This window comes from Phyllostomus hastatus, unplaced genomic scaffold (assembly GCF_019186645.2).
Source record: "Phyllostomus hastatus isolate PE091 unplaced genomic scaffold, TTU_PhHast_1.1 phas_contig_17, whole genome shotgun sequence".
Classification (NCBI taxonomy): domain Eukaryota; kingdom Metazoa; phylum Chordata; class Mammalia; order Chiroptera; family Phyllostomidae; genus Phyllostomus; species Phyllostomus hastatus.
Genome location: NW_025333664.1, coordinates 11286254 through 11307922, shown reverse-complemented (window position 1 = coordinate 11307922; position 21669 = coordinate 11286254). Strand labels below are relative to the sequence as shown.

General features: G+C 53.2%; 1 protein-coding gene across 1 annotated transcript; it reads left to right on the top strand.

Moving 5' to 3' along the window:
* Positions 1-787: 787 nt before the first annotated feature.
* Positions 788-21007, top strand: PABPC1L (poly(A) binding protein cytoplasmic 1 like). The gene is made up of 15 exons (XM_045833303.1): positions 788-980; positions 2894-3087; positions 5357-5472; positions 6831-6970; positions 7133-7227; positions 10392-10529; positions 10823-10918; positions 15062-15328; positions 16089-16182; positions 16819-16947; positions 17555-17649; positions 18455-18548; positions 19813-19943; positions 20320-20393; positions 20734-21007. Exons 1-15 carry the CDS (start codon positions 788-790, stop codon positions 20759-20761), a joined length of 1884 nt encoding a protein of 627 aa, XP_045689259.1. The 3' UTR covers positions 20762-21007.
* The last annotated feature ends 662 nt before the right edge of the window (positions 21008-21669 follow it).

The window sequence follows — 21669 nt, the reverse complement described above, 5'->3', positions numbered from 1 at the left end:
TCGGGGGATTTGCCCCTTTCTAAAAATGTCCGCAAGGAGAGAAGAAATAGGACAGAGGGGGTATTTTTTAGTCCCAAGATTAGAACTGGTGCATTCTTGCTGCTGTAGGCTGGGCAGCCCGACCAGCCCCCGTCCTGTCAAAATCACATCCAACCAAGGGTCAGTGGGAACCTCCCCGCCATGTTGCAGCAGGGAAATCGGGAGTACTGTCCTGCAATGGGGTGGAATTCCTTGGAGGTGAACCCACGCTACGGGTCGAAGCTGCACACTCAGACCGACAGAGGGGTCTTGCTACACAGCTTGGGAACATCACCCTGACATTCTGTTAGGTCCTCAACTTTCCATACAGGCTTGGGTGAACCTGGTGGCATGCACCTGCATGGAATGGAATCTGAGAAAGGTGGGCAGGGAATATCCTAGGCATAAGAGCCAGTGTCAAGGAATAGTGGTTGGACTCCCACATGAAGGGAAGGACCCAGAAAGGCAATGACGTTGAGGATTAGAACCCAGGTCTCTGCCCCTCCCAGAGGACTCGGCTCCACCGCCTCTCCGCAGCCGCCCCCCGGGGCGGGGGGGCGGGAGGGCTCTCCCCGCCTCTGGAGGCGGGGCCAGAGATGCCGCCCACCTGAGGCTTCTAGAACGTTGAGGGGGTTCCAGGTGGGGAGCTAAGAAGGGAGGGGCCCCGAGGAATACCGATTGGCGCGCGGGGCGCCGGGGATGGTAAAGAGAGGGGTGGCCAGCCCGGGGAGCGGGAGTCCCGCGCTCCCCGTTTCCCGCGCCGACCGCCATGCACGCCAGCGGAGCGGGTCTCCCGCTCGCCTCTCTCTACGTGGGCGACCTGCATCCAGACGTGACCGAGGCCATGCTCTACGAGAAGTTCTCGCCCGCGGGTCCCATCCTGTCCATCCGCGTGTGCCGCGACGTGGTCACCCGCCGCTCGCTGGGCTATGCCTACATCAACTTCCAGCAGCCGGCCGACGGTGAGCCCCGGGGGAGGGGGGCACCGACAGACGGGCGGCATCTCGGCCATCCGCTCTTTCATCTCTTCTGCAGCCAGGAAAACAGGCCCAGAGACGCCCCTGAAGCAGGAACGAGCAGTTGGTGTGCGTCTGCTGTTCGTTTTACTGGTGCTCCTTTTTGCAGAGGGGAGGGTATGAAAGGCTGCTTAAAAACAGGCAAGGACTTGGGGGCCAGGCCGACCTTGGATTTGAAAGCCAGCAGCTGTGTGACTTTGAGCAAATTGCTTAACCATTCTGAGCTTCCGTTGCCTGTCTAAAGAAGGGGGTGGGACCTGCCTGACAGAGTGGTTGGGAAGAGGAGAAAATTCAAAGCACCTGGTGAGGACGATGTGGAAGGCGTCGCAGGTGATGAGTAGGGAAGCCAGGGGAGCTGGGTTTGGGGCTCCGCCTCTTCCAGCAGGGTAACCGGAGGTCTGCACCCGGTGCCTCCCCCTTGGCCAGCCCTGAGAAGCCACCTCCCCTCTAGGCTCGGCAGCCCGTTTCTCAGAGCTAACAGAATTGCCCAGAGCTTTCCAGATGGATATGTTCACACTTCCGTTGAGAGGGTTTCAAGACTAAGAGCACCGGGTTTTGTTTGAGCTCTACCACTAGGGTGTGAGCTTGAGCAAGAGTTCACACTCCACGCTGCATCTGTGAAATGGGGCTGAGGCTTAATCCCCAGCAGCGTGGAAGGAGAGCTGTGTCTATGAAGTATCTCTAGTACATTCGAAGGCCTCAGTAAGTGGTCATTTAAGAACAATAATAGTAACTGTATCGTTCAGGTGTTAAGTCTCTAGAAACAACCAAAAGAGGCTTGCCTGGCCAGCTCCAAAAGAGAGCGCCCTTACCCCAGTCTCCTGGGTGGATGGGGGGGCTCCCTGAGCTGGGGGTGATTCAGCCTGTTTCCCAGTGGGTGAGGGATGACTGAGCTGGATTCCAGGGGGACTTCCCCTTTGCTCTGCTTTCCCCACCCACTGCCCTTTCCATCTTCCTCCAAGCCTTGCACCACCTGACCTTTTGGCCAGACTTCATAGGTGCTGAAGCTGAGCTCCAGAGAGGAGGGGTTTTGCCCCTGGGTGGTCATTGGCAGGACTAGATGGAAAAAGCAGACTTCCTGAAATGCCAAGTTCCTCTCTCTACCTGTGAACATGGAGGAATCCTTGGAGCAGGAGACAGCATGTTACCTGGGAGAGGGACAGGCCGTAGTAGTGGCAGGAGGACGGGCAAAGGCTACTGTTTTCAGACGCGTTGCCATTTGCCAACCACCTGTTTTGTGCTGGGCGCATAGGACAAGGCACCTTGCAGACCTTATTTGACTTCCAGCCTGTGCAGCAACATGGAAGTAGATGGTATTATCTCCCTTTGCTGAGTGTGAGACGGTGGTTAATATTATCACCATCCCTGCTTTACAGGAAGAAGCCAGCTCAGAGAGGTGATGTGCTCCTCCCCCAGAACCCTGCTGCTCGGGATCAAATCTCAACTCCGCTGCTCAGCGCCTTGAGCTTTAATTTCCTTAGACTGCCGCCACCACCGTTTGTCCTAGGAGTCCTCCTTTACATTTTTATCTGCTCAGTGTGCTTTAGCGACCACAGGAGACCTGGCTCTGCCACCGATCCTTCCCCTCTCTGAGCCTCAGTTTTCCCTTCTGTAAAGTGGGGGTAGGAATTTGTGCTCACGTGGCTACAGGGAGGAGTTTGAATGAGATCATAAAAAATGGGAGGAATGCCATACATTTCATTTTTATCCTTCCTGGGTCTTCAAGCTCTTCTCTCCAGTGAGACCCAGAGACTGGCTTTTTGTTTTTTTCTTTTGGAGGCGGCTCCCAATTAAGCACCTGAGGACCCAGGGAAAGAAAGTCCCCTTATCTTGCTCCTTTCTCTCCTCCTCCTGTCCAGCCGAGCGGGCACTGGACACAATGAACTTCGAGGTGATCAAAGGCCAGCCCATCCGCATCATGTGGTCCCAGCGAGACCCCGGGCTTCGCAAGTCGGGCGTGGGCAACATCTTCATCAAGAACCTGGAGGAGTCCATTGACAACAAGGCCCTGTATGACACCTTCTCCGCCTTTGGGAACATCCTCTCTTGCAAGGTGGGTGCGCCTCCTGAGGGGGGGATGTCTGCGTCAGGTACCTGTGTGGTAGAGCAGCCCCTCACCTGACAGTATGTGAGGTCTCTTCACGTAAGCAGCAGGTTCAGGGAGTACCTGAATGATAGTGACCCTTCCAGTTCCGTCTTCATAGACCTGTTGGAGGCCTGTGTTTCAATCCACTCCGGCTGTGTACCCGCCCTAAAGCTACGGCACTGTCGACAACCATTATTTAGCTTATAATTCTGCACTTGGCGATTTGGGTGGAGTTCGGCTGGGCAGGTCGTTTGGCCTTGGCTGAGCTCCTTCCTGTGCCCGTGGAGAGCTGATTGGCTCTGCTTTGAGGCAGTGGCTGGCTGTCAGCTGGAGCATCTCAGCTTTCCTCCCTGTGGTCTTTCCTCCCCCAGCAGCCTAGCCCAGGCTGTCCCCATGGCAACGACAGGGGCCCGGAGGTAGAGTGGGAGCTCACCGGGCCTCTTGAGATCTGAGTGCGGAACTGGCCCGCCGTCACTTCCTCTGCATTTTATTTGCCAAAGCAAGCCACAACACCAGGCCCAATTCAGAGTGAGAGGACCATAGAAACTATAGGACAAAAGCTGTGATTACAGCAAGGCCATTAATGGAGGCTGTCATGGCCGGACCTTGTTTTTATGATTTATAAGAGAATGGAAGTTTTGTATGAGTAGTGAACCTGTTCTTCTTCACCTTTGTGTCCCAGTATCTGGAATGAGATGTGACACATGGTAGATGCTCAATAAATCTTTATTCCCATTTCCCCCAATCAGGCTTAGAGGTTAAGAAATGGCTGAAAAGTGTTCTTATGGCAACTATTAACAAGATAAGTACAGTGCCCTTAGCAGGTGCTTGGCCCAAAGCAGGAGCCCAGTCAACATGACTGAATCCGAATGGAAAAGCTGGCACTTGAGTCGAAAGTGCGGGAACCCTGTTTGGGGCTGGAAAGTGGAGGAGGGTGTGGTGGGCTTGGATTTGGAAGCAAGACTAGTCCAGGGCCAACCAAAGAGCCTCCAATGCCAAGTTGATCTAGTTCCATGGAGGGCAGGAGCTGCTGGAAGCAAGGTCCCAAGGGGACACGGTCGCAGTAACATTTTAGGAGAAGCATACCAGTGGTCAGCATGGAAGCTGGGTTGGGAGGCGGGGTGGTTGCCTAGGCAGAAAATGCCACTTAGCTGAGCTGGGCACTGGCTGCAGAGGTGGGCGGAGCCAGGGGCACTTGAAATGGGCCTTAGTGGTCTTAGTGCAGGTTCAACCAGAGGGCTGGGAACTGTGTGACCCAAAGACTTTTCCCGGTCTCAAGCTTTGTCCTTCTCATTTGAGCCAGGAGGCTTGCAAAACGGGGGGAGAACGTTTGTAGGTCTTTTACAGAATTAAAACAAGTTTGTTGTTGGAACAGTACATAAAGTGGTAGCGTTTAAACAATGTAGAAAGGAATGAGGTGAAAAAGAAGGCTCCATCCTTTTCAATCCCAGTCCCCAGAAATAGTCGTTGTTAACAGTTTTGTGTGTTTCTGTTTAAAATTTTCCCATGTGTAGATTGCCACTTTATTAACCCAACGGGGCTTGATTTTTTTTTCCCCCTTAATGATATGCCCTCCAGATCAGTGTGTGTCAGCTGCATAACCTGCCGGTTCCCTTCAGCTGCACACACGCAGTCAGCCAGTATGAATGTAGCTTACCTCACTCGTCTCCTTGATGGGTACTCCGATTGTTTCTAGTTTGCTGTTACAAACAAGGATGCAGGGCCCTGGCCGGGTAGCCCAGTTGGTTAGAGCATTGCCCCCATATACCAAGGTTGTGGGTTCGATTCCTGATCAGGGCACATACAAGAAGCAACCAGTGACTGCATGAATGAGTGGAATGACAAATCAATGTTTCTCTCTCTGTGTGCTGCTTTCTCTTCTTCTTGCGCTAAAATAAATGAATAAAGACAATTTTAAATATTTTTAAAAAGCAAAAAAAAAAACAGGGATGCAAAAATAGAGGTTTGAATCTGATCCTCTTGCCCATCACCTTAGCAAGATAATTCACAACTTGTCTTTGGTACAAAAGACCTGTGCTCAATTTGAGGACCCTGTTCCTCCTTACTGTGTGATCCTAAGCAAGTGGATCAACCTCTCTGAGCTTTAGTTTCCCATCTAAAATGGAGTGTTGTGCACAAAGCAAGCCCTCTGACGTGAGCTCTTATCGTCCTGCTGTTCTCTCCTACCTGAACCCTCGGTCGGATGCTCTCCTTGTCCCTTTTCTGTATGGCCCAGGTGGTGTGTGACAGTCACGGCTCCCGAGGCTTTGGCTTTGTCCATTTTGAGACCTACGAGGCCGCACAGAAGGCCATCCGCACCATGAATGGGATGCTGCTGAATGACCGCAAAGTGTGAGTGGCGGGCAGGGGGGCGGGCTGAAGCTGAAGGGACAGAATCATGGCACTACCAGCCGGGGACCCATGCGACCCGCCACCATCTCACGGGCACCAGGCACCCAGCAGCAACCTGTGTCCTTCCTGGCGGTGTGACCCTGGGAGAGTGGCTCGGCCTCGCAGGGCCTCCCTTTCCCCAAAGAGAGATGGGGCTGCTGGTACGCTTGGAGGGCTGTTCCGAGCAGTAAGTGAAGAGATGGTCCTGAAGTCCTAGCAGGAACAGCTGACGGCCAGATCGTCCGTGGACTCAGCCTTCCTAGCTGCTTGTGAATTTTTTCTCAAGCCTTCTGTGTCGTTTCACGGGGGTTTCGGACAGGAGGGAAAGTAGGCGTGTGCTTAGCTGGTGCTTCTTCACCCGGTTCAGTTTGGCTTCGTCCTCACTTCACAGATGGGAAAGTTGGGATGCGTGTGCTGGAGGGAAGGGGCTCTGGCGGCGACCCCCGCCCACAGCTTTGCTCCTGCCCATGGGGTGGCGGGGCCCCTGCTCAGGGCTGTGGAGGCTTTGAGCTGGGAGCTGCCCTCAGAGTCTTCTGTCCGGGGTTTCCCCGGGGAGGCTCCGGTCCACGAAACTGAACCACGGCGGGCTTTTCCCAGAAGGACGTTGTCTTTGTCAGCTCCAGTTTGTCCCAGGTTACCTATGCCACTGTTTTTTCCGGTTTTTAGTGGCAGCTACAATTTGTTTGTGCTACATGGGCTGTGGAAACCATCAGATTTTCTTATGCTTTTTTTTCTTCATCTATGACACTTTCTTCGATGTGTTGACATGAATTTGGACGTGACCACTTTTAAAATTACTGCTGTTTTTAAGAGACGCCAGTTCCCCCAGAGCACCACTGGTGTGGACCGCGCCTCACTCTATCCCCACTGTTCTCCCAGCATGCCCAGTACACAGTAAATGAATGAGCATGTCCCTCTGGTATGAGTTTGATCCCAGTTTTACCAGAAGGAACATGGAGGCTCGGAAAGATTACAGAACTTGCCACAGCTAGGCAACCGCAGAGCAAGGATTCAAATGTGACTTCCAAGTTCATGCTCTTATCTGCTGTGCACTCAGCTGCTTGGGGTGTCTGGTAGGAGTTCCTTGGGCAATTGCCACAAGAATTAAGTCTTCTTAACCTTACGCTGGCATGTATAATCGTGGCCTTGGATATATTCCATCTAAGAAGTGTTGCCCTACCCGGTCTTCTGATGAGGGAATCAGAGGCCTGGAGGCTGGTAGTAATTGACCCCAACGACCCAGGCTTGCCGGACGGGCTGGGGTGGAGATGGGGGTGGCTGATGGCTGGCAGCTGCCTACCCTGTCGGTGTGTCTGCAGCTTCGTGGGCCACTTCAAGTCCCGATGGGAGCGGGAGGCTGAGCTGGGGGCGGGGGCCGCGGAGTTCACCAACGTCTACGTGAAGAACCTCCAAGTGGACGTGGACGAGCAGGGCCTGGGGCAGCTCTTCTCCCCGTTTGGTGGGTGTGTTTCCCGAGGGAGTTTGGGGTCACTTTCTCTTCTGCTTCCTGGTCAGGCTGGGAGGAGGGACTTCCCTGGGGCTTCCTGGGGAATTGTGGGAGGAAAGGGGGAACACCTTGGGCTCCCCAGCCTCCCCTTTGAGCCAGGTTGGGTCTTCCCAGGGAAGATGCTGAGCGTGAAGGTGATGAGGGATGACAGCGGCTGCTCCCGAGGCTTTGGCTTTGTCAACTTTGAGAAGCATGAGGAAGCCCAGAAGGTAGGAGCCTGCCTCCCCAGGGCCCCGTTTTAAGGAGGAGGTGCTGAGCCAGGACTAGGAATAAGGGAGATCAGGAGCAGAGGGCTCCAGCTGCCTGTGGAAGGAAAGGGAGTCCCGCCCCTGCCCCGGCCACTCGAGTCAGGGCCTTTCCTGCCTGTGCTGAAGGCAGAAGGCTTAAGCCTCCTTCAGTGGCTTCCAAGCCATGAGGCTGGCTTATTTGCATACATTCTTGCTGGAAGGTGGAAGGGGCCTTCGAGACAGCCACTACCCTCTTCTTGAATTGATGGCAGGATGGAGGCCAGGGAGGGGAAGTGCTATGCTATTTCTTGCTTCCAGGCATTTGCAAATGCTGTTTCCTCACAATACTTCCCTTTCGTATTTTTTTAAAGATTTTATTAATTTATTTTTAAACAGAGAGGGAGGGAGAGAGAAAGGGAGAGAAACATCAATGTGTGGTTGCCTCTCACACGCCCCACACTGGGGAACCTGGCCTGCAACCCAGGCCTGTGCCCTGCCTGGGAATCGAACCAGTGATCCTTTCGTTTGCAGTCTGTTGCTCAATCCCCTGAGCTACACCAGCCAGGGCCCTTTCCTACTCTTTAAGAAAAAAAAAGATTTATTAATTTTAGACGGGGGGAGGGAGGGAGAAAGAAACATCAATTTATTGCTCTACTTATTCATGCATTCATTGGTTGCATCTGGGACGTGCCCTGACCAGGGATCAAACCCACAGCCTTGGTGCATCAGGACTGTGCTCCAGTCAACTGAGCCACACGGCCAGGGCATCGCTTTCCCTACTCTTTGGACTAGTGCTTTCCAATGGAACTGTAACATGAGCCACAGGTGCGATTTAAAATTTTCCAATAGCCCTGGCTGGCGTAGCTCAGTGGATTGAGTGTGGGCTGTGAACCAAATTGTCGTAGGTTCGATTCCCAGTCAGGGCACATGCCTGGGTTGTAGGCCATGACCCCCAGCAACCACACATTGATGCTTCTCTCTCTCTCTCTATCTCCCTCCCTTCCCTCTCTAAAAATAAAAATAAATAAAATATTTAAAATTTTCCAATAGATAAAAAAAATAAAATAAAAATTTCCAGTAGCCACATTAAAAGGGGTAGAAAGAGGAACTGTGAAATTAATTTTCATAATACAGTTTATTCAACATAACATTTAAATTAGACCACTTCAATGAATATTTCACATAAAACTTGAGATTTTTTTTTACATTCTTTTTTACTGTACTTAATTCTTTGAAGTCCGGTACTGACAGCACAATCCAGACTACCCGTATTTCCCATGCGTAGTAGCCACAGTGGCCACCGTATTGGACAGCGGAGCTTTAGACTACTCGGCGCCTGCCCTTTGGGTCTCGGCTTATCCTTTTCCTCTTTCTGGAGCTGCCTCTTCCTGTCTTCCTTGACTTGTGACTGCGTCTGTCTCTCTCCATCGTTAGCACAGATTTCCACTGTGCTAACTGTGCCACTGTGCCGCTGTGCAGAGCTGCAGGTGGGGCCTGGGTGTCGTTTCATTGTTGAGTCTCCAGTATCGTATCTGCCAGGAGATACCAGACACGTGTCTGCTGAACGAATGAATGGCACGCAGTCACACAGTGACAACGCTGCAATAACAGGTGCTGTGTCTGGCCTCTCACCAGAAAGCTCTTTCCGTGGCTGCGGCCCCGTGAAGATCACTGGACAGGGAAGAGCCCAGCTCACGGTGGGTCCTGGCTGGACACCTGGATCCTGGGTCCATCTTGGCAGCAGCCACCTCTCACTGAGCACTGGGATTGGGCCAGGCACGGTGCTAAGGGTTCTGCGTACACTTTCATCTCTGCTCCCACGAGGGTGGGCTCTGCCGTTGTTAGGAGGTTCCATGGGTTGGAGCTAGTAAGAGTGATCACTGGGATTAGAACCAGCTCTTTCTGACTCTGAAGTTTGTATTTAAGTAAATGGCTCCATCGAAAGATAACTTCTTGTGAGTCCTTGGACGAGTCCCGCCCTCTCTCTAGGTTTTGCTTCCCCCAGCTGTAAAATGATTAGAGAGAGTAGATGGAAGAAGCTACAGGGGTCCATTAACTCCAGGCTCTTAGAGACTTTGGTAATGGCCTTTAAGACTGGTGTAGAACTGGCAGTTCTTGGGTCCACAGTGTATATTTACATATATTTGCATATATTTCTATATTTAGGCAAGAAAGCAAAAGTCATCATTACGGGAAACTATTTATTAGTGAAGTGACCACTAAAAAGTCAGTTCCCACCGTGGCTGGTGTGGCTCAGTGGATCTAATGCCGGCCTATGAATCAAAAGGTCACCGGTTCAATTCCCTGTCAGGGCACATGCCTGGGTTGGCAGCTGGGTCCCCATTTGGGGGCGAACAAGAGGCAACCACTTGATGTTTCTCTCACACATCACTGTTTCTCTCCTTCTCTTTCTCCCTCCCTTCTCCTCTCTCTGAAAATGAGTAGATAAAATTTTTTAAAAAGTCAGTTCCCTTCACCATTTCTCTTTACTAACACTGTTTTGTGGTCCTGACCCTTGAGTCAGGCACACGGGGCTCTGCCTTTTGCTGATGTGTGGGGGTGAGTGAGTGCAAATTCAGTTTCGTGTAGAAGGGTAGCTGAGAGAAGTTGCACACCTCACCGAAGACGTAGGATTTCATGCAATCAAAGCCACAGACAAGTTAGGGCCCGGCAGGCTCAGGCCGGAGAAAGGAAAAATCAACAAGCGTGAAGACAAAAGTGTTTTCTGAAACTAAAGTCTTCATAATTAGCAAAAGGACTCTTTGTGCCATGAAATCCAACATGAAGGAAAGGATATCGATTAGGCTGTCATGCCATTTTGAAAGAATTATGCGTGCTGCTTTATTAAAAAAAAGGCAGCGTGTAGTCAGAAACTAATGGTCAAATATGGGAAGCTTTGCAAATGTCCATTTCCCTTTTTACAATACAGTCAAAAGCAAGTTTTTTTTTAATCTACAGTTTATGCTGAAATTCTGTCCCATGCTTTTTTTTTTTAAGTGGATGACCTTTATCCTGCTACTGATTTTCTCAGCTAACAAGATGGCCTGGCTGGCAGGTGGCCCCCTCTAAACCAAGGAGGGGGGACTGGAGGCCAGGGCCTCGTGAGGATGGTCACCCAGCACTCTAGCTCCATTTCCTCTGCACAGGCTGTGACGGACATGAATGGGAAGGAGGTGAGTGGGCGGCTGCTCTTCGTGAGCCGGGCCCAGAAGCGGGCGGAGCGGCAGAACGAGCTTAAGCAAAGGTTCGAGCAGATGAAGCAGGACCGGCTGAACCGTTACCAGGTGAGGGCGAGCCTCCTGGAGGCGGCCGCGTCTGTGTGTGGAGGGCCCTGAACGTGACTCCCTCCTCTAGCAATCCCACTCCTGGGAACTTGGCTTTAGGGATGGTGGGGGCTCCAGCTTCCAGGTGATGGGTGTGCTACATGACTGGTGGGGTGCCTGGGTGCTGTGCCAGACTGGGGACAGGAGGCTTGGTGGCCAGGGCTTCCACTGCCTGCAGCACCCCACCCTCCCCCCTGCAAGGCAATCAGGAGCTGGGAGCGGAAGGCGTATCTAGCAGTGTCCTTCCCTTCCAGGGCGTGAACCTGTACGTGAAGAACCTGGATGACTCCATCGATAATGAGAAACTGAGGAAAGAGTTCTCTCCCTACGGAGTGATCACCAGTGCCAAGGTGAGGGCCGTGGGCGCCTACCGGGGGCAGAGTCTCCCCCTCACATCCTCTCACTGCCCACACCCTCCCCCCCCCTCCCATGGTGCCCAGGGAGTCGGTGCTGAGCTGCACATTGTGGGTTTGGGGGCTGTGTCTGATGCTGCTGGAGCTTGCTGTCCATCTGCAGCCTTGTCTGGGCTGGAGGGGAAGACGGTAGGAGCACAGTGGGTCTTACTGGGGCTCACCATGACCTTGGTTCATTCACCAAGCATTTCTTGAGTGCCTACTGTATGCCAGATTCCAGAAATTCATGTCTGAGCCTTTCTGTTGACTTCAGTTGTCCGGCCATGGCCGGTGTCGTACCTCTCCTCCCTGGGCCTCGATTTCTCCGTCTGAAAAATGAGAGGGGTGGACTATACCATTTTTTATTTATTCTTCCCCATCTATGAAGCCCTCTTAGCACTGGAGGTGTGCCGATGGGCTGTTTGACTCAGTAGCTCCGTGACCTTGAGCAGATCTTCTGAGCCTCATCTTCCAGATGAGGGAGTTGAACTCGCTGGTCGGTTCTCAACTCGGACTTCTTGCTAAAATCCCCTAGGGAGCTCTTAAATGCAGACGCCTGAGTCAGAAATTGAGTGTAGCTCTGCGAGGGTAAGGACTGGGCATTTTATTTTTAAAAGCAGCCATCTTTATTTTAAGATGGCCCAGTGTTCATTCATTTCATAGTTAAGCACCTGCTGTTTTACCAGGCCCTGTGGGAAGAAACGAACCCTTGTCCTTGAGTAGCGTGTAGTGTAGTGGGGAAGTCAGATGCATCACCAACTGAAATCTGTCATAAGGCAAGTATTGGAGGCAGAGCTGTGGTAGCTCAGTGGAACAGAAGGGAGGGCTTCTTGTAAGAAGTGGCAGTGGCAGCAGGATTTGACTTGGCTGTGAGGAGGTAGGGAGCTGCACATGGGAATGAGGAACTTTCCAAAGAGATCCGTGTGGATAATGGGCTGGGACCTGCACATGTATTGTGATGGCTGTGGTCTTAGGAAGTGGCATAGAAGTTCTTTTGCATGTTAAATCCTACTTTAAATGTCCTTTATGGGTCCTAGTATTTGGGAAAGAGGTTTGAACAGTTTTTGAGTTAAGGAGCTTTTGAAAAAAAAAAAAGTGACAGAAAGCTGTGGGGCATGTAAATTAGGCAACAGGAAATTTGATTTCACACCAGAAGAAGTTGTGGGCCCTCTTTTCCGGCAAGCGCACATGTGGTGCAGTATTGTGGTCAAAAGCTGGGATGTTCAAGCTAATCAGAACTAGGTCTAAATCCCAGTCCTACCGTTAACTAGGTGTGGAACCTCAGGGAAGGGGCTGTGCCTTCCGGACTCTGTTTGCCTGTCTGTAAAATGGGGGCAACGGTCTCTGTCTCTAGAGGTTTCCTGAGAGCTGAAGAACCTGCATATAGAGCGCCTGCCCGCAAAAAGCAGTGATGTCATGATCTAATTATTTATACACGTTGCGTATAATTTCAGGAGATTCGCCCACCTCCTTGAGGACTCCTTGAATGAAGGGAATTGTAAAACTCTGGATTTTTAGGTTAGAGTTGAGGCACACCTGTTTTGTTCATTGATTTTATATGTTTATATATTTTTATAGAATTTAATATCTTTACTCATAAAACAGTGATTAGGAAAATCAAATGAGTTAATGTATATGAAGTATTTTCGTTAAGCATTACTATTAAGTTCATAGTAAGCTTTGAGTAAGTGTTAGTTGTACTAATTATTATTATTATTTTTTACTATCTAACATATGTTCTTATTAACTTGTTAGGACAATATTTTTGTGCCAAGAAAATCTGGCTGTCTGATGAAGCCTATGGACCCCTTTGGAGAATAGTTTTAAAAGCATAAAGGAAAATTCATAGGATTATAATCAACAGTTATACTGAAAGAATGATCAAAATACCAAGGTGATAGCAGTATGTGCTTCTTTATTTATTTTTATTTATTTTGTATTTTACTGTTCATCCTCACCCGAGGACATGCTTGTAGATTTTAGTGAGGGGGAAGGGCGGGAGAGAGAGGGAGAGAAACGTTGATTCCAGAGAGAAACACCGATCCGTTGCCCCTTGTACGCACCTCAACCAGGATGGAGCCCACCACCCAGGCATGTGCCCTGACCAGGCACCGAACCCGAGACCTTTCGGTTTGCGGGACAATGCCCAGCCAACTGAGCCACACCGGCCAGGGCTGTGCTTCTGCATTAGTGCATCAAACTGTAAGATCCAGGGAAGTAGCAACTAGCATAAAAGATATTTTGAGATCAGCAATAATGACTGTGTTATGAAAAGATTTTCTCTTCCTGTCAAAATCACAAGCACAGCTAATACTGCTATGGTGTTTTTTGTTGCCCGCATTCAGAATAGAGGGGAATGCTAATATGAAAACACAGATGCCATTTTTTTCCCATCTGCGTTTACAGGCCCCACGAATTCCCTGCATGGGCCTCCCTGTGGGTCTGTGAACTCTCAGGGTAAGGCCTCTGTACCAGCAGGTGGCAAAGTGCAGTCGGAAAATCACTGATGCGGAGCCCGGGCTCCAAGGGAGGAGATTTAAAAACGATCTCGGCTCCATTGCTCAGGGTGTGGGTGAGCCTGGCCAGTTTCTTGACCCTAAAGAAGATGAAGAACCCTAAATAAAACGTGGACTGGATCCTGGAAGAGGAAAGGAACACCAGCAGTAAAACTGGTGAAGTCCAAAGGAAAGGCACAGTTTAGCTGACAGCATTGTGCCCGTGTTACCGTGCTGGTTTGGACACACATCCCGTGGTAACGTTGAGGGAGAGCTGGGTGAATGGTATACAGCAACTGTGTACTATTTTTGAGACTTTTCTGTGGACCTAAAGTTACTCCAAGATAAAAATATTGTTTTAATGAAAAGTTTAAGAGCCTTTTCCCCAGACTCCGAAAGACTTGACTCAGGGCCATGTGGAGGCAACAGGGAGTTCCCCAGGTTGTGCCTTGGGCTGGAGTCCTGGCTGATGCACCATCCGCCGGCTGGGTGACCCCGGGCAAGTCACTGTTTAAAAAATGGTACAAAGAACTTTTCTCTCTCTCTTTCTTTTTCTTTCTTTCTTTCTTTCTTTCTTTCTTTCTTTCTTTCTTTCTTTCTTTCTTTCTTTCTTTCTTTCTTTCTTTCTTTCTTTCTTTCTTTCTTTTCTTTCTTTCTTTCTTTCTTTCTCTCGCTCTCTTTCTTTCTTTCTTTCATTTTATTTATTTATTTTTAGAGAGAGGGAAGGGAGAGAGGGAGAGAAACATCAGTGTGTGGTTGCCTCTCATGCGCCCCCTACTGGGGATCTGGCCCAAGGCATGTGCCCTCACTGAGAGTCAAACCAGTGACCCTTTGGTTTACAGGCCGGTGCTCAATCCACTGCACCACGCCAGCCAGGGCAGAACTTTTATTTCTAGTAAAAAGAAAATGAACAGATCAAAGCACCAACAATAGAAATTCAAATTATTTCATACTCCCTACAAATCGAACTCTTTATTGGAGTCTCCAGGAAAGGCAGCTGTCGGGAGCACCTTTCTCAGGTTCCTCGTTCACAGGTGAAGCGGAGGATTGTGCGAGTAGTCTAGCAAAACCCGAGAGGTGGTCGGAATGCAGACGGTTTCCATCACGGTGACCTCACCTGGAACGGTTAAGACTGTGGCCCTGGCTGAACAGCCTGCCCTGGTCTTAGATTTCTAACCCTAGACGACACCTCACCTCATGAAAGCCCCCTCAGTGACAGTGTCCCTTTGCGGCCTGAGAGATCTTTTCAGAGAGAAAATCGAGAGATAAAAACACGGTCTGAAATGCAGCTGTTCTCCAACTCCGGGGAGCAGCAGCCTGTGAAACCCGAGCAGCCCTCTGGTGGCCAGGGGCCTGGTCTCCGGCCTGTCACTCTGGATCCCCAGGCTCCTCCCCTTTCAAGAGGGAGTTGCAGCAACATGAGGAGTGTATCTGGCATCTGGCATGCGGCGGCCCTCAGTGAATGCGGGGGTGCCAGTACACCCCTGATGGCACGTTTCTCCTGGGCCCGCCCCGGGCCAGGATGGGCCCCCGGGGGAGGTGGAGGAACAGGCCTCAGGAGTGTTCCTTCACCTTCCCAGCAGCCCTTGTCTTGTCTTGCTTTTAGGTGATGACAGAGGGTGGCCACAGCAAAGGGTTTGGCTTTGTGTGTTTTTCCTCTCCAGAAGAGGCAACGAAGGCCGTGACCGAGATGAACGGGCGCATCCTCGGCACCAAGCCGCTGTACGTGGCGCTGGCCCAGCGCAAAGAGGAGCGGAAGGCCGTCTTGACCAACCAGTGCATGCAGCAGCGCCTCTGCGCGCAGGCCCTGGGCGGCCCCCTCCTGGGCTCCTTCCAGCAGCCCACCAGCTACTTCCTGCCCACCGTGCCCCAGGTGAGGGCCTGCCTGCGGCCCCAGGTGGAGCGGGAAGAGAGCTCACGGGGAGACATAGGTTCCCAACCTGCCTCTGCCAGAGACAGCAGGTCATTTGAACCCCACCTCTAACGGGGCTAACAGTGTCGCTGTCAAACAGCGCTTCCCAAAAGGAGAGAGGGATTTGTGAATGTTATGCAGAAAAGGATTCTTTGGGCAAACTTAAGGTTGGGAAGTATTACAGTAAACAAAGGAAGCCCAGGCTTCTTCCCCACCTACGTTGTTCCACTCTGTGCCTGCAGACAGTCTGACTTTGCCAAACCAGCAGAGAGTAGGTCGTGCTCCCCCAGTTTAAATGGTCGTTTTTGCGGAGTACTAACACCGCAGAGGGGCATGGTTTGGGAAAGGAGGTCTCGTGACCCAGAGGAAGTACAAAGGTGTTAGCCATTAAAGGCTACTAGACTGGGACATTCCTTCTTCTTTCAGCAATTGCCTAAGGAGGCGTAAGTTTTGGTGGGACCTGTCGCAGTTTTATCCAAATTATTGGGTTAGTTGCTCCAATAATAAGGGGCAAGGGTTGGACCTGAGATCTCACCCTTCAAGGCTGAGGGGTAATGGACATCCCAAAACGGGAAGCAGGCCGTCCTCCTGGCTTTGTGGGTCTTTCCCAGCCAGTCCGTTGCGGGGCCGGTGGAGCCCCTGCGGTGGTGTCCCCGAGGGGATGCGGTTTCTAACTTCCCCTGCCGCAGCCCCTCACTCTGGGCCGTCTTCTCCCACACAGCCTCCAGCCCAGGCTGTGTACTATGGCTCTGGCCCCCCTGGCCCCCCTGTCCAGCCTGCCCCCAGGTGGATGGCCCAGCCTCCTAGATCCTCCCGTGAGTGACGCCGCCCCTTCCACCCACCAGTGTGGGCCCTGGGGGGTGGTGTGCAACATAGTGGTTGAAAGGTCACGAGCTTCGGGGTCAAGCCTGGCTCTCTGTCACTTCCTAAGGTGTTAATCAGGGTGGGTAACTTCGTCTCCGAGCCTCAGTTTCTCCTTCTGAGTGTGGGCCTGAATGAGACACGCGGAAGCACCAAGCACAGTGCTGACCTGTGAAAGGCTCACTTACCTTCAGTCAGCGCCAAAGATCTGTCTGATCGGTGGCTGAGAATCCTTGCAAAGCTGAGAAAATGAACTCCTTTCGCTGTGTTGCTGATGAATGATGGTTTGTCTCTAAGAGCGAAGTCCCCCCGACTTGAAACTGTCGGGGGGAGGGGACGAAGGTGTGTGATCGTGACACCTGTGCATCTTGGGGCTTCGGGGAGACGCGAGTCGGTTTGTAATCGCAAATTTCCACGCCCCCCTCCCTGGAGTTGTGGTTCTGCCCGAGGAGGTGCATCCACTCATCTTTCCGCTGGGAATGTTCCAGCTCCCCTTCCGCACCCTGGCCCCGTCAGGGTGTGGTGTGCCACTCTGATTAACACGCCCCCTTCCCCCCAACCTTTCCCTGTCCGTGTTCTCTGTACCGCAGCCACCTACCCTCCAGCCGCCTCAATGGGCCAGCCGCCAGCCACGTCTCCGTGCCCCCTGGCCCCCATCAGCAGCGTCAGGAAGGGCCCCCCCCAGATGCCACAGCAGGTGGCCCTCACCCAAAGAGTGGGTGAGTGTTGGCAGGGCCGGGAGGAGTGGGTGTGCAAGGGTGCTGGGTTGGCGGTATTGGGGAGTCAGAACTGGTTTCCACAGTGAGCCTGCCATTCACCCTCCTAGAGGGCAGGCCTGGTGAGACGGGGAGGGAGAGAGGGGGAGAAACACTGATGTGAGAGAAACATGGATCAGTTGCCTCTCTAATGAGCCCCGACCAGGGACTGAACCTGCAACCCAGGCATGTGCCCTGATTGGGACTCGAACCTATGACCTTTCGTTCTGCGGGACGACACCCAACCAACTACACCATGCCGGCCAGGGCCGAATTGGCTCATCTTTAAATTGGGGATGAGAACAATTTTCCCCGTTTTGTTGCGTGGGTGGGTGAATGGGATCGCACATGCAGGGACTTGGTTAGCGCCAGGTCTGAACTCAGTACTCACAGCAGCAGCTGCGACCGAGCGAGTAGATGGAGCCTGAAGGCAAGCACGTGTGGCGGGTGTTGGCGCCTCTGTGTGTGCTGGCCCTGCACTCGGTGCTGGGGTTCTGCGTGAATGCTCATCTTCAGGCTCCACGGCTTCAGGTGGGTGCCCGGCCCTAACATCCCTGCTCGTTCCTTCCAGCCAACATCGGTACCCAGACCACCGGGCCCAGCGAGGCAGGACACTCTACGCCAAGGAGGCCTCTCCCGACACACAGATGCTCCAGCACCCATGGGGTGAGGCCGGCCCAGCTGCCCTCTCAGTCCAGGGTCCCGGGGGCCTGCCTAGAACCTTGGCTAATGCATTGGTCCTTCCTGGGCCTTGGTTTCTTCCTTTTCTTGGCTTGTAAAGTTTCATTTATTAACATGTGCAGTTCAGAAGAGATCACTCCCTTACTAACAGGAGGAGGAAAAGGGCCAGGGTTACGTTTTGATTATTAGTCACAGTTTGGATTGTCTCAGCATTTATGTGTTGAGAAGCAGAGCCGTGATTAATCTGCACAACAGAACTGAAAATGCCTACTGTCATTAAGTTTAAAGGCTGAGTATTTTTCTCCCTGCTACCCCCCAAAAGTCTCAACCTCAGCAATTTCATCTCCCGTCTAGAATGTCAGTATGTATACTTGGAACAATCTCTTGTGGAAGGACCAAGAGTAGTCTTTAAACAGCAAAATGCTTTTAAAGTTATCAAGATGTGAAAGGGTCAGAAGTATGTTGGGAGCAGGGCCATAAAAGCTCCTTAATCAAAAGTGCTTTGTCTGGCACGAAGGGATTCCTAAGGTGTGTCTTCGCTGGGCAGCGTGCATCGGGGGCCTTTAGTGGTTCTAGCGCTGTGGAAACACCCGTGTTGGAGTGGACCTTCGTTGTCTAGTCTGCTGTGCCCTTGCTGGGGACTCTGTCCTACCTGATGGTCCTTACCTTGTCCCCTGCTCCCCTCTTCCAGAGCCTTCCTGGAGGCCTGTGCTCACCTGGCGGGGTCAAGTGTCTCCAGGCCTTGCCTGTCCGTGGTGGTGAGGGGCTGTGTCCCTGGCACTGTGCGCAGGTCCCGGAGCCTGCTGCGGGCCTCCCCGGACGGGAGCCCCTGACTGCGTCCATGCTGGCCAAGGCGCCACTCCGCAAACAAAAGCAGATGATTGGTGAGTGGCTGGTTCCCCTGCTCTGGAGCAGGAGGAGGGGGGCTGGGAGCTGGCTAGCCTGGTGGGAAACACCCTGAGTGGGGGTCAGACGTGAGGACAGGGTCCAGCTTTGCCGCTGACCAGCCTGCTGGGTGACCTTGCCCGAGCTGTCTTGTCATCCAGGCCCCATTCTCTCATCTTAAAATACTGGTCAGACCAGATGTGCCCAGGATTTCTTCAGCTCTGCTGTTCTTGACTTGATGTAGGCTGGGAGAGACCCCAGATGTGGGGAGGTCGGGGGCCAGGAGGAGGAGTAAGAGTATGGAGGGTGTGGTCTCGGGTTTCTGCTGAGACGTGGCCCATAAGGGGCGGCTCCTCGCACCTCGCCTGCATGGGGAGCAGCTCTCACCACATTGCAGCAGCCACCCAGAGGAGCCCGCTGCAGGGGGAGGACATAAGTGTGCATCGGAAAAACGGGTGCCGCTCCCCACTGGACCCTGAGTTCCCGTGCAGTTCCTCCTGTGTCTGGGACAGGCCCTGTGCGAGGGGGCCGCCAACTGTTAGTGAACGAACGAGCAAGCCTGCTGGTGGTGGGCAGGTTCCTTTCTTCCAGGCCATTGAGATCTCCTGGTCCTTCTCTGTAGCTCCCCGCTCTACTGCTCCTCAGCAAATAGCAACGCTGCTATTGCGTTGTTTCCTCAGCAAACAGGGGTCCTCCCTCTTCACTCCTGCACCTCAAAGGAAAATGCTCAGTGTGCTTCATGGAGGTGGAAGGCTCCGCAAGCCGTGCCTTGAAAACATCTGCACTCTCCTCCTGGGGAGAGCTCTCCTCCTTAGGGCACCCAGCAGCGCAGCCTGGCTGGACCCTCCACACATGGCCGGGACGGGCTAGCCGCCGACCCCGGGCCCTTCCCCAGAAGTACCTGGTGGTGGAAAGTGAATTTATCTTGTGTATTTGGCTTGCCATAAGGTCAAGTTCAGCATTATCATATCCTGTCTAGAATCTGTGTGTGTACTTAGAACTATTTCCTGCAGAATAAGCAAGCACCCTGTGCAACTGGTTCACATCTGGTGTCAAACACGACCCTGTAGACTAACCTCCAGAGCGGGGTTTTCATGCCCTCTTCACAGTTGGGGAAGAGGCTTCTGGTCACCAGGTTAAGTGACACAGCGGTACTGTGACGGCCACCCAGACGCCTCACTGCTCCGTTCCACAATAGCCCCTGGGATGCTGGGGTACCAGCCAGGGGTGCGTTCATAAGCCAGCAGGGGCTGTTCCGTACAGGTGAGCATCTCCACCCACTTATCTACGATGTCCACACCCAGCTGGCTGGCAGGATCACGGGCATGCTGCTGGAGATCGACGACTCGGAGCTGCTGCTCATGCTGGAGTCCCCGGAGCCCCTCAGTGCCAAGGTGGGCTGGGGCCTGGCTGGCAGGGGGGCCTGAGGGCAGGAGGAGAGCTCAGGGCCAGGGCGTCTCCTGGATGAGCAAGCAAACTGTCGCTTGGACGGATGAGGGTTATCGTCTCGCTAATACCTGCAGAACGCTGGAGTGGGACAGATGATTCTCTGCAGCTCCACAGGCAAGGTGTTGGCACAAGGAGCCGTGTCCTGCCTCAGTGCAAGGGTTGGGGTTTTCCTGGCTGTTCCGCAGTGAACATCTGTCTCGGGAGCTGGAAGCAGCAGTCAGAGGAGGGCGCTGCAGAAATGCTGTGGAGGGCGGGGAGGGGGACGGCTCTCCTGGGACCCGGCTGGGGCAGCGGCACTAAGCCCCTCCCACCGCCCCACAGGTGGAAGAGGCGATGGCGGTGCTGCAGGCTCACCAGGCCACCGAGTGGGCGAAAGTGAACGTGACTGAAACCAGGTGGGTGGCTGAGGGTGTGCGGACTGGTGAGAGTAGCAGCCGAGCCCAGAAACAGCGAAGAAGGAGGCAGGGACTTTCCCCAAGTCCCCAAGAGCCAGGTCGTGTCACTGCTTTCTCTGAGGTCCCAGGAACAAAGTTGGGGGAAGCGTGTGACTGGAGCAGGTGTTAACCATCAAGTACAGGGAAGGCGTTCTCTGCCAGCTGCCCGGCTGGGCCTCCCTGGGGCTCCCCCACTCCCTGCTGCCTGCCCGAAGGCCTGGCTTGGCCCGTCTCTGTTCCTAGCTGAGGACCAGGTGTCTGCCATACGTCAGAAACACTGATTGTACCCTTTCATCCCCAGAAAATGGAACTCTCACTCCCTTGGCTGACAAGACAACGGCGTTTTCTACTCCTGGCTCTGTGATCTGGAACTTAATTCCCAGTGGGGCTGCGTCTGTACCCAAGCTGTGTGTGTGTGTGTGTGTGTGTGTGGCGTGAAGGCTGGTCACCCGGCCAGCCATCACCTTTTTTGCTTTGTGCATTAAAGTGCTGCAAACTGCGGTTTGTCTCCCAGGAGGCCTTGTGTGAGGGAGGTGGGGCGGAGCGAAGGGCAGGCTTGGCTGGGTCGGGGCTTCGGCCGCAGGGAACAGAAACGCCACCACACGGAGGCCGAAGGTGAGGGTGCGGACCATGGCAGCACCGCCGGTGCGAGCCCCAGAGGAGCAGCTGTGACTCCCCAGTGGCGCAGTGAGGGCCTGAATGGTTGTCACCACCCCGAGCTGAGAAAGGAACTCAAGCCACAGACACCCACGCCTGGACGCCGGGCGGGAGCACCGCCAGCCAGGGCAGGCGAACGTGCAGGAGGCGGCCCTGCTCCCAGGCCCTGGGCCAGGGATGGTGTAACAAAGAACACGTGTGTGGACAGGAACCGCTCCAGGCTACCTTCCCAGGTCACGGTTTTCCTCCCCTGCGGGGAGGGGAAAGCCTCTTCAGGTTGTCCAGGCCTCGGCTTGTATTCATTACTAAATCAAGGTACTTGCTCTCTGGACCTCAAGAAGAGAGACAGCTGTGACTGAATGTCACCACTAAACCTGCCTCCAATCAGGTAAAAACATGCCTGCTTAGGAGGGGGCAGTAAGAGGGGACAGCCCCTTTGAGATGGTCACCTGGCCGTGGCGTTTGTGGACACAGCCTGCAGGTCTGCAGCTCAGGGGACCCCTTCCAAGGCCAGAAGCAGCGTGCTGGATGCCGTCCCGCACTGGGAGGGATGAGTCGCAAAGGGACAAGGAAAACGCTG